At 42.2% G+C, this 12,531-nt stretch overlaps 1 protein-coding gene across 2 annotated transcripts in view; it reads left to right on the top strand.

Annotated features, from left to right (window-relative positions):
* Positions 1-12,531, top strand: part of PPEF2 (protein phosphatase with EF-hand domain 2) — a 64,430-nt gene that overhangs the window by 26,072 nt on the left and 25,827 nt on the right. The window contains exons 5-8 of one of the 2 annotated variants that reach the window (XM_032632618.1): positions 1,221-1,225; positions 7,192-7,329; positions 11,878-12,005; positions 12,157-12,214. In XM_032632618.1, coding sequence (XP_032488509.1) covers positions 7,275-7,329; positions 11,878-12,005; positions 12,157-12,214 — 241 coding nt within the window. In that variant the 5' untranslated portion in view covers positions 1,221-1,225; positions 7,192-7,274. The remainder of the gene's footprint in view (positions 1-1,220; positions 1,226-7,191; positions 7,330-11,877; positions 12,006-12,156; positions 12,215-12,531) is intronic. The other variant, XM_032632619.1, reaches the window with a different exon arrangement.

Below are 12,531 nucleotides of genomic sequence, written 5' to 3'. Positions count from 1 at the left end.
AAGAACTTTCAGTTGTGTCCACTGTGGATGTTATTGCATATCCAGCTCGGTAATATTCATCCCTTAAGGAGGACCCATCTGTAAATCAAATAGACTAGCCTTATCAATAGGAGTTTCCTGTAAGTCATTCCTGGGAGCAAAAAGATAATCTCTTCACAGTGTGCAGTTTGGTTGTTTTCTTCCTGTAGTGCTGGAAGCAGAGTTGCAGGGTTAAGGTTATTACATAGAACCAAGATAGTATTAGGTGCAGAAAGCAACAGTGCCTCTTAAGAAGTTAGTTGGCATACAGAATAGTGCTAAATGTAGTGAGAGTTTAGAAGAGCCTCAACTGAGTGTGGGACATAAATAGTAAAAGGAGACCCCAATACTATTTCTTCAGTAGCCTTACATAAGAGAGCCCTTGCTGAAAGGGCCCACATACAATGTAGAAGTCCTTTTGCTACCGAGTCTAATTTAGTTTTGGAGCATAAAAGCAAGTCATTTACAAGTATTTTTGTAAAAGGGTCAGAGTAAGACAGTAGCTATCTATAAGTGACAGAAGACTTAAAAGCATGGTTAAAGACCTGATTACAATGCAGTTGTCAAGGAAATTGGGCTATTTCTGTGAGGTATGAAATTTTAAGATAATGACTAGAATTATGGACATTTCAAATTTTAGAAACTTCATATCATTTCTAGAACATTTATATTAATAACGTTTACCCATAGACTATAACTTAAGAAGGTTTATCATTACTCATTTGATAATGTTTCCCATGTAATTTAACAGACCAAATAAGCCTGATTATTTTAATATCTCTCTTTGAGATGTTCAGGGGCCCTCTGTAGTACCCCAAAGTTAGCTAGAGGTCAAAAGAACTTCATTTAGAATTTGATATGAGAAAGTTTGTCAAAGGTATCAAAAGGTTTTAAATGTTTGGCCAAGTAGGATCATAAGTCACTGTGAAACAGTATTTATTCACTTAACCAAAGTGACAGTAAACGATTATAAAGGCAAGTGCAGAAAGTTACTGGTAAAGAAACTTCACAATCTGTTATTAAAAGCAAATTAACATTTCAAAGAAAACTTAGAGAAAAAAATCAAATTCTAGTTTTACACATTTTCACACTTAATATTAAAATTCACTTATTTAATCAAATTCAATCTAATCTAAGACAGTCTTTTTCTTCTTTTTTTTGGCTGCATTGATTCTTCGTTGCTGCGTGCTGGCTTTCTCTAGTTGAGGTGAGTGGGGCTTCCTCTTCGTTGCGGTGTACGGGCTTCTCATTGCGGTGGCTTCTCTTGTTGCAGAGCACGGGCTCTAGGCATGCGGGCTTCAGAAGTTGTGGCATGCGGGCTCAGTAGTTGTGGCTTGCAGGCTCTAGAGTGCAGGCTCAGTAGTTGTAGCACATGGGCTTAGTTGCTCTGCGGCATGTGGGATCTTCCCGGACCAAGGATCGAACCCATGTCCCCTGCATTGGCAGGCGGATTCTTAACCACTGCTCCACCAGGGAAGTTTCTCTAAGATACTCTTTTTTTTTTTTTTTTTTTTTTTTTAAAATCTTTATTGGGGTATAATTGCTTTACAATGGTGTGTTAGTTTCTGATTTACAACAAAGTGAATCAGCTATACATATACATATGTTCCCATATGTCTTCCCTCTTGCGTCTCCCTCCCTCCCACTCTCCCCATCCCACCCTTCCAGGCTGTCACAAAGCACCGAGCTAATATCCCTGTGCCTTGCGGCTGCTTCCCCCCAGCTATCTACCTTACTACGTTTGTTAGTGTGTATATGTCCATGACTCTCTCTCGCCCTGTCAAAACTCACCCTTCCCCCTCCCCATATCCTTAAGTCCGTTCTCCAGTAGGTCTGCGTCTTTATTCCTATCTTACCCCTAGGTTCTTCATGACATTTTTTTCCCTTAAATTCCATATATATGTGTTAGCATACGGTATTTGTCTTTTTCTTTCTGACTTACTTCACTCTGTATGACAGATTCTAGGTCTATCCATCTCATTACAAATAGCTCAATTTCATTTCTTTTTAAGGCTGAGTAATATTCCATTGTGTATATGTGCCACATCTTCTTTATCCATTCATCCGATGATGGGCGCTTAGGTTGTTTCCATGTCCTGGCTATTGTAAATAGAGCTGCAATGAACATTTTGGTACATGACTCTCTTTGAATTTTGGTTTTCTCAGGGTATATGCCAAGTAGTGGGATTGCTGGGTCATATGGTAATTCTATTTGTAGTTTTTTAAGGAACCTCCATACTGTTCTCCACAGTGGCTGAACCAATTCACATTCCCACCAGCAGTGCAAGAGTGTCCCCTTTTCTCCACACCCTCTCCAGCATTTATTGTTTCTTGATTTTTTGATGATGGCCATTCTGACTGGTGTGAGATGATATCTCATTGTAGTTTTGATTTGCATTTCTCTAATGATTAATGATGTTGAGCATTCTTTCATGTGTTTGTTGGCATTCTGTATATCTTCTTTGGAGAAATGTCTATTTAGGTCTTCTGCCCATTTTTGGATGGGGTTGTTTGTATTTTTGTTATTGAGCTGCATGAGCTGCTTGTAAATTTTGGAGATTAATCCTTTGTCAGTTGCTTCATTTGCAAATGTTTTCTCCCATTCTGAGGGTTGTCTTTTGGTCTTGGTTATGGTTTCCTTTGCTGTGCAAAAGCTTTGAAGTTTCATTAGGTCCCATTTGTTTATTTTTGTTTTTATTTCCATTACTCTAGGAGGTGGGTCAGAAAGGATCTTGCTGTGATTTATGTCATAGAGTGTTCTTCCTATGTTTTCTTCTAAGAGTTTGATAGTTTCTGGCCTTACATTTAGGTCTTTAATCCATTTTGAGCTTATTTTTGTGTATGGTGTTAGGGAGTGATCTAATCTCATACTTTTACATGTACCTGTCCAGTTTTCCCAGCACCATTTATTGAAGAGGCTGTCCTTTCTCCACTGTACATTCCTGCCTCCTTTATCAAAGATAAGGTGTCCATATGTGCGTGGGTTTATCTTCTAAGATACTCTTGACCATGCATAAAACTCTTTTCTCAAGGTTCCCATTTTAGAATAAATTTCTAGAAATATATGCCATTTCAAAGTATAATCTTTCAATAAAGCACAAAATATTTATTAATTTCTCATACATATTTAGTTTCACTGTAGTAAGAAGTCAAAAGTAGGTAAACATAGACTCCTTTAGCAATTAATGTTTCAGCATTTTATCTTATTAAAAATGGTCTAGAGGAAAAAAAATGATCTAGACATTCAACGAATTTCCATCATTTAACTTATCAAAGCTCTAAGGTTTCAAGTTGCCAGAAATCTGGAGAAACTGTTTTTAGGTAGGCATACCATAAAACATAATTGTTCTTAAATAGTTTAACCAAAACCTTTTATCCCATTTATTTCATTACCTATGAAAATATCATCAGATCATTAATTTTCTTGTTAACAAATTTTATAACCTAGATAAATGAACTTACTGAATTTCAGTAAACCTAGGTACAATAACAGTATTCTACTTAATGTTGATGACTCTAAAGACATGTCTATATTAATTAAACCATCAGTTTAAGCTTTCTTTTTATTTCAGTAAAGATTAATCCTAGATCACGTGATTCTGTAAAAATTTGTGTTAGTTTAAGTTACATTTAGAAATATTTGATTTGTAAGCACTTGCTTTTAAGTCAGTTAAATGGAGCTCTTTTACAAATTAATTTTGATAACACCATCCAGAGGTAGGGTTATATTGTTTTTATAACATACACCCAGACATACATACATCCAGATAGACACAGACAGAGATCTCATAGTTTTCTTGCTTGAGTTTTAGAAAGCTCCCCTCTCCTTTTTTTCCCCCTTTCAGTTTTAAGTTCTATTAATTGAGCCAAGGCTGTAGTCTCAGGCGATATGGGCTATGTTTACATTTCAAGACATGATAAGAGTTATAACTTTCTCCTAGGAATACTTCTGTTCTCTCAGGGTCAGAATTTTGCGAAGATGTTTTATCAAACTGGCTTTCTCTACAGTTTTGGAACGTCAAAAGAGTTCTATCCTGGCCATTTAAGAGTTAAGATTAAAGTGCTTGCAAGCATTGGCTTTGTTTCCATTGTACATGAAGCCAGCCGGGGTTCCAGGAGTGGGTGCACATACGGGAGCTGTTCAGCCTTTGAGGCACCGTTTTCCATTATTCATTTGGTACCCTAACTCAGATATGATCCGAACAACTTTCTGAGGTCAGTGTGATGGATCGAATGTGTGCTGCTTCTGAGTCTAGCTTCCCAAGGAGTTACCCTTGGGTCTGTTCGACTCTCTTACATGTCTGAGTCTCTCCCTCCAGCAGTCTAAAACTGCCATGGGTGCCCAGAGCACTAGGTGATCAGCCTTATAGTGTCCCCTGGGGAGCAGAATTTACTTAATGATTGTACTGGGATCCCCTGTAGGACCACTGCATGGCATGAGGATTGATTCTCAGACACTTCCGCTAGGTTCTCAGTCACCTGAGGACACATTATGGCCGGAAGGAGCGAAGTCCCTTTTCTTCAGAGCTCAGCAGTCTCAGTCTCTCATTTCACCAGCAACAGTTTGTTCAGACCATATATACCTAATCTTTCCAATATAAGCCAAATTTTAGAAAAAGATGGGCAATCCAGTTCACTTCAAAGTTCCTCCTAGGTGTCTGCCTAGGAATTTCCCCTTAGGCCCCTGCCTAGGAAATAGGAAATATACCAGTATCCCCTTAGGACTCCAAGTCCCAAGAGAAACGGCTTGAATAAAATTCAGGACGTCATTTAAAGCAATGGTGTCTGGATATCAGGCACCTGAGGCATACTAAGAAGTTGATGGGGCTCAAACGGCCCATGCTGGTACCAAGCACTGGTTTGGGGTAGACTCCAGGTGTCCTCTGGGGGGTGTCTCTGATATCCTGTTGGCTACCCCAAGAAAATGACGAGGAAAATTCAGTTAACTATCAAGTTAAGAAGAAAAATAAAGGGAACTTTATTTGAGCCAAACAGGATTGTAACCTAGGAAGCAGCTTCTCAGAAAGCTCTAAGAACTGTTCCACTTGTTAGGCGTCAATGGCACAGTCATATACATTTTGGAGACAAAGAATTGTACATCAAAATGACACACTGGTATTTGACATAAAGTTCATCGAGGATACATAGTCCAGGTAAGCATGAGCAAAGTGAGCAGCAAGTCGCCATGACCCCCTACAGAGCTGGGAAAGAGCACTGTTCTTCTAAGAAATCACATTGCTAGCATAAGAAGAAAGAAAAAAAAACGCATCTTTATGCTTCAGCAGGCACCCCCATCTTTGAGGAGGTCTGGTTAATGTGTAATACAGATGCATACTACACATTAGGGAGGGAAGGAAGAGGCCCAAACAAACACAGAGAGAATTTTGTGTTTCATTTTTCTTGTCCTGCCTTGAAATGTAAATTTTATTTCATCAGAGATGTGACTGGGATATTCAGGAGCTCAGAGGAGGGGCATGTTGAACTGGCTTCTTTAAGGAAGGCGAGGCCTGAAGTGAGCCTTAAGGAATGAGTAAAGTTAGTCAAGCGTGGGCTAGGACATTCCAGGTAAGAGCAAAAGCCCAGAAGTCATGGTGGTCAAGAAGTAGAGTCGAAGAAAGGAGAAAAGAGAGATGAGGCTGGAGGAGGAGGCTTTTGGGAAGATGAGTTCTATTTGCGTTACATGGAGTCTGAGGCACCCCAAAGTTCAGCAGGAAGCTGGGTGTGTGAGGCTGAAGTTTAGTCAGTCTGAAATGGAGATGGAGATTTAAGAGGGAGGAAGTGATAGCTGAAAGTGTGAGTTGACTCAGTTATTTAAGAAGCATATACAGAGGGCTTCCCTGGTGGCACAGTGGTTGAGAGTCCGCCTGCCGATGCAGGGGACGCGGGTTCGTGCCCCGGTCCGGGAGGATCCCACATGCCGCGGAGCGGCTGGGCCCGTGAGCCGTGGCCACTGAGCCTGCACGTCCGGAGCCTGTGCTCCGCAACGGGAGAGGCCACAACAGTGAGAGGCCCCGTGTACCGCAAAAAAAAGAAAAAAAAAAGAAGCATATACAGAGTGAGGAGAGCAGACATTTGAGACTAGAATGCAAATCAAATCGACATTTAAGGGGTGGATAGAGAAAAATGAGCTCAGGAAGGAGAGAGAATAAAGAAACAGTATGAAATAAAATTCATATTTTATGGCAAAACAAGAAGAATTTAAACATAAAAAAATTTCTCTGCCCTTTGGCCTCCTCTCTCCCCTCTACTGTGCACTGTGTATCCGACCAGACCTCCCCCATTGGCAGGAATACCTGCTCAGCCATAAAGACAACATTCTCCCAGCACCAACAAGACAATTGCTTGAAGATGACATTCCTTCTTGATCTTGTAAGGGGTCACATGACCCGCCACTTTGTACTTGCATATCTGGATTGTGTAAACGGTAATACATCATTTGCTGTATAGCTCTCTCAGAAGAAACTTATATAACCATGCCTTGATTTCTAACCAGCAGAACAGTTCTCAGAGCTTTCTGAGACGCTCAGAGCTTTCTGAGACGCTCTTCCTGGGTTATAAATCCTCAAATTTGGCTCAAGTAAAATTTTCCAACTCTTTCTTAGATTGACTGATTAATGTTGTGTCAACAAGAGATAGGAGTGTGGCATCGTGGAAAGCCAAGGGGTAGAATTTAAACCAAGGCATGGCTTATGACATGATGGCCTTGCTGTTCTGACAAGGTCCGGGCTGAAAAGATGAACGCATTGGAGACATCACCATGAAAAGGTTTGGTCAATAGTGAGGATGAAAAACATGGTGTTAAGAGGAATTAAGGAGAATATAAGTGATCTGCTCCAGAGAAATCTGGACGAGGAGAAAAGAGAAGTTGGGTTATAGCTTGAGGGATATAGGAGGTCAAAGGACGATGATGATGATGAAATGCTCTGAGAAGAGACTTCGGTATGTTTTTAGTCTGAAGAAAATCTAGTAGGAAGGTTGAAAACATAGGGGAGAGACGAGATGACACATGGAGGAAACATAGGGGAGGAATATCTCATGCACTGAGGCCGGGGAGGTGGGGGGAGGGTGCTATCACATGATAGCCTCACATTTTTTTTTATGATGTGGGAGACAAGGTTCATAGATAATTTGGTCTACCTGAACTAATATTCTGCCCAAATCTCCCTATTGCAGGTTCCTTCTTCCTTTTGTCAACAAACAATTCACTCTCCCTTGGACCTGCTATCTGCGTCCTGCAGAAATATTACACTTACGCTATGGGAAGCGGCACCTCAACCCAACATCATTTTGCTTTCCAGAATGCAGAGAAAGGTATGTGCTTCCCACCTTCAGACTAACTGTGGGTACCCCGAAGCCTACGTTGCATAGGGAGGGGCTTCTCAGGGTGGGCAGGAAATCGTTACATTTCTCCTCATGCTAACTCTTGAAAATAGGCTTCTCCTCCTTATAACATGACCACTAGGATACTCAGCTGAATGTCTTAGGACTTGATGAACTATATTTAATAGAATTAAAATTTACTCAAGGAGTCAGTGTTGTCCATTGGGGTTTATCCCAAGCTACACCTTTACAACTGAATGAAATAAGATTGGGCGAAAAGGGGATGAAAGAGCGTTCTAGGTAGAGGGTACAAAGGTCGTGAAGTAGCAAGGAGAGAGACATATTCAAGGAACTGAGTGGTCTGAAGTGAACAAGATGGAGGGTGACATGGCATGAGGCTGCTGAGGTGTGCAGAGCCCACGTCACTCAGGAGCTTGTAGGATTTTAAACTTTATCCTAAAGACAAGAAGAACCACTGAAGAATTCAAAACAGGGAGTTCTAGAATAAGATTTACATACATAAAATACCCTTCTGGCTTCCATGAAGAAGGGATTGAGACAGGCTGGATGGTGGTGGTAAGAGTAGAAGGAAGAAAATTTATTTATTTATTTATTATTTTTAAAAAATAAATTAATTTATTTTGGCTGCGTTGGATCTTTGTTGCTGCACGCGGGCTTTCTCTAGTTGTGGCGAGCGGGGGCTACTCTTCGTTGTGGTGTGCGGGCTTCTCATCGTGGTGGCTTCTCTTGTTGCGGAGCATGGGCTCTAGGCGCACGGGCTCAGTAGTTGCAGCACATGGGCTCAGAGTTGTGGCGCACAGTCTTAGCTGCTCCATGGCATGTGGGATCTTCTCGGACTAGGGCTCGAACCGTGTCCCCTACGTTGGCAGGTGGATTCTTAACTACTGGGCCACCAGGGAAGCCCGGAAGAACAATTTAGAAGCTACTAAAGTCATCTAAGCAGGAGATGATAATGCCTTGGTCCAGAGTTGGTGGCAGTAGAGATGGAGAGAAGAGGGTGAATTCCAACAATATTCAGGAGGTGGAATTGATAGGATCCACCTGATTACATGTGTGGGGTTGGGGAAAAGGATGGATCAAGAATGACCTCCAGGTTTCTAGCTAGCAAACATGGGCAGACGATAATGCCAATTTCTGACATAAAGATAATGGAGAAGAACCAAGCTCGAGTAGAAGGAAGGTGCTGAGTAGTTCATACACGCTAGGTTTGAGATGCCCATGCAACATGCAGGTGGATGTGCTGAGTAGGTAGTTGCATATTCAGATCTGGATTTTGGAGACGTTGGTGGAGATACATGCATTTGGAAGGCATCAGAGTACGGGTGATTGTTGAAGCCATGGGAGTCACTGAAGTAGCCTAGAGTGACAGTAAAGTCAGGTCGGAGACCAGGGCCTAGGACAGAGCCATGAGGGACTCCAGTACTTATTAAGCATCGGTCGAAGAGGATGAGCCAACGAAAGAGGCCGAGGAGAGGCAACCAGAGATGAAGGAAGAAGCAAGGGAAATAGTGACAGCACCTTGTTTATATAAGCCTAAGCAACTTTATAAGCTCATGGCTTCCTTTCTAGTTTGGCAATAGGTCCCAGGCTCATCTTGCATATTTTTGGCTCCAGACCAGAAATAGCTATTTCTCCAGAGCTTGGGGTGTTCGCTACCAGGTTGGTCATTATTTTCTACACCTTTTCAGTGACCAGATCCAGAAAATATGTATTATTTTAATGACCAGTTTATATTTAGGATCACAATATTTTTACTTAACTTTGATATGATATTATATCTATATCTCCTTTCTCTTTTAAAAAAACCTTTTTTCCCTAATGATACTGATGTGGTATTATTTACTTTGTCCTATAGTATATAAAAAAGTTTCTGAAAAATAATAACAATACTATTATAATGATATGATTACTGAAAACTCTTTAAGATTTCTTTGTAGTTCTTTTTGTCCTTTGAGTACATCCACTAGGCATATACAACTTACTGAATTTTCAAATCATTTGAAAGAACTCCTTTCTGTGTGGTTATGCCACTAACTTGTACAAGATTAGATTCACTTGTTTGACTTTTGCTTTTTAGAGATTGATATTTTTTTTTAATTTTGATTTAAATTTGCTTTATAATTTTATAAAACATTTATACAATTCCCATTCCAATTATCTGGTGCTGTGTAACAAGCGACCCCAAAACTGAGTGGCTTAAGACAATCATTTTATTCTGCTTATGATTTTGTGGGTCAGGAATGTGCAAAGGGCCCAGCTAGATGGCTTGTCTATGATCCTCAGGGCAGCTGGGGCTGGAGGTTCTGCTTCCAGGACGGCTCTTCACCTTGGCCTCTGTCTCCCCACATGGTTGCCTTGTCCTTAGTGTGGAATTTTAACAGCCAGGTGTATTTGTAACTTTTGCCATAGGATTTAGTCTGCTCAAGGCTGAGGAAGAGGAGCCCAAGCATGTAGTATTGCACTGATGGGAAGGGAGGATTGGGTAGAGGTCCTTAAACTATGCTACAACCTCACAGCACCCTTGTCAATGGAACACAGGCCCTAGACAGAGGATTGGGAGGGAGAATAAAAGGGAGAAACAGAGGCACTGCCTGCCTGGTCTGCCTACCCTGAGCAGCCGAAGAGGTACTGAGGATAGTATGTCTAGTTGGCAGCATTTACCTTAAAATGCTTGAGGCAAGGTGTTAGCAAACAACATTTTCACAGAAACTTGATGGTCATCATATTCCTCAATGATGCCTGCCCTTTAGCACAAGTCAGGATCATTCATGGAGCTTGTTAAACCTACAGATTCCTGGGTTCCCTGTAGAGACTCTGATGCTGTCGGTCTAGGGTGAGGTGCAGATGTCTGTGTTTCCCATGACTTGTTACTTTAGCTGAGTACCGCTCACTCTGGGCGTTTCATTCACTACTCTGAATGGAGATTTACAGAATTCAATCCTCATCACTTCTTATTTCGTGGGTGCCTTTGGGACATCCTTAGTGTATGACATTTTTTCCTCACAGAAAACCAAATTCAGCTTTGCTTAAATTTCTCTCAAGTTCTCTTTTCCCATTCACTATTGTATCTCATCTCCTCTTAGGGACATCAGTAGGAATTCCATTAGCTCTCTAATGCAAGCTAGATGTATTAAATCAATCTGTCTACTGTTCACAAGGTTGACCTGAGCGAACCTGCTGGGTTTCCTTTGCAATCCAGCTTTATCCACAAAGGCTCCATTCATCCCTGGTGGCACATTCAGGCCCAGGAGCTTAAGGAGAATCTAGTTACTCACGTGGACAGCTGTCCTCTTCTCTGGCAGCAGTACATGACTGCAGGTTCTAGAGCTCATAGGAAGAATTCAACCTACTCATGCCATCCTGCAGTACACGATCACCCAGCACAGGTCCTGGCAAAAGGAGAAGCAAAGGCTGCCCTTCGGATTGGATAGTCAGCACAGTCTTGGGTGTATTGTGATGGGGACACAAAGCCACAGGGATAGAAGGAATTTGGGGATATCAAGCACTGACCACCACCTGACATGATAGTATGTAGTAATTTGTGTGTGTGTTTCTTCTCCCCAGTTATCATCTAGTTCATCTCTTTCTCCAGATGAGGACACTGAGGCCCAGAAAGTTGACTTGCCTGAGGCCACATCGCTGGTCAGGGCAGTTCCAGGCCCAGAACCAGACTCCTGACATCCTGTCTATTGTTGCAGTATCAAAATGTCCTCCCCACCCGCTGACCCCTGCATCATCCCATCCTTTATTTTTTTTTTTTTTTGCATTTGAATGTTTTTTAACACAATTTTTGAAGATTACTTTCCATTTACAGTTATTATAAACTATTGCCTATATTTCCCATGTTGTACACTATATCCCTGTAGCTTACTTTATACATAATAGTTTGTACCTCTTACTCCCCTTCCTCTATATTGCCCCTCCCCCCTTCCCTTTTCCCACTTGGTAACCACTAGTTTGCTCTATCTGTGAGTCTGCTTCTTTTTTGTTATATTCACTAGTTTGTTGTATTGATATTTTTTAGGTTCCACATATAAGTGATATCATACAGTATCTGCCTTTCTCTGACTCACTTCACTGAGCATAATGCCCTCCAAGTCCATCCATGTTCCTGCGCGTGGCAAAATTTCATTCTTTTTTTATGGCTGAGTAGTATCTCCATCATCCTACTCTTCAAGGATGCTGCAACCTTGCAACCTCCCCAGTTTACATCTCTTTCTCAGAATCCAACCTTTGCATCTCTACACATATAAATGTTTTCATCAAAAAGTGGGAATTCCAATAGTCCTCCAGTGATTTTAGTATAAGTAATAGGTAAGAATGGAGGAGGGATGGGGGCGGGAATGGGGAAAAAGCACCCCGGCCAGCAGTGAGGCAAATCCTTCCTACTGGTGGCAAAATATAGTGCTTTCCCTACCATCTTGTCCCCATGTGACAGTGGGAGAGGCACCCCCCCAAGTCCCCCTGCAGGCCCAGGGAGTCCCACCTCACAGGCTTGCTTCTCCGTCTGTGTCACAGCCTTCAAGGCAGCGGTCCTGATCCAGAGATGGTACCGGCGCTACATGGCCCGCCTGGAGATGAGGCGGCACTGCACCTGGAGCATCTTCCAGTCTATAGAGTATGCTGGGCAGCAAGACCAGGTCAAGGTGCGATGGGATGGGGGATGGGGCCACCTCCAGGTCTGCCTTCCAGGCCCCACACAGCAAGGCCCAGGTGCCTAGAAGGTGCAGCTGATCTGGACCACTCCTGGGTTTTCTTCCTATCTCTAAAGCCACATCTTCTTGGGTTTTTCTGCAGCTCCACAATTTCTTCAGCTACCTTGTGGATCACTTCACCCCCAACAATCACAACGAGAGTGAGTATGAACGGCCACATGGCCGGTCCTCCTGTCTCAGGGTCAAAGACATCGGGGTGAGGTGTGGGATGCACAGGGAGGGGAAATGTGAATCTGGTGACAGCCAGGGAATGAGCGAGGAGGCTGACAAATAAATGGTTCTCCTAGAGGCACACCTGGAGACAAAAGTTTGGGTGCAAGGAGTTTATTTGGTAAATACAGGAAACACTGGGAGGTGGGGAGGGAGTGGGGAAGGGATTCAGGAAAGGGGAGGCAGGCAAAAAAGGGTGGGTTACTAAACCTGCAGTGTACCTGGGAAATAGTGCAAAACGCAGCCT

Source organism: Phocoena sinus, chromosome 5 (assembly GCF_008692025.1).
Source record: "Phocoena sinus isolate mPhoSin1 chromosome 5, mPhoSin1.pri, whole genome shotgun sequence".
Classification (NCBI taxonomy): Eukaryota; Metazoa; Chordata; class Mammalia; order Artiodactyla; family Phocoenidae; genus Phocoena; species Phocoena sinus.
Note: the sequence above shows the minus strand (reverse complement) of the source record. Positions and strands in the feature narration are given on the sequence as shown.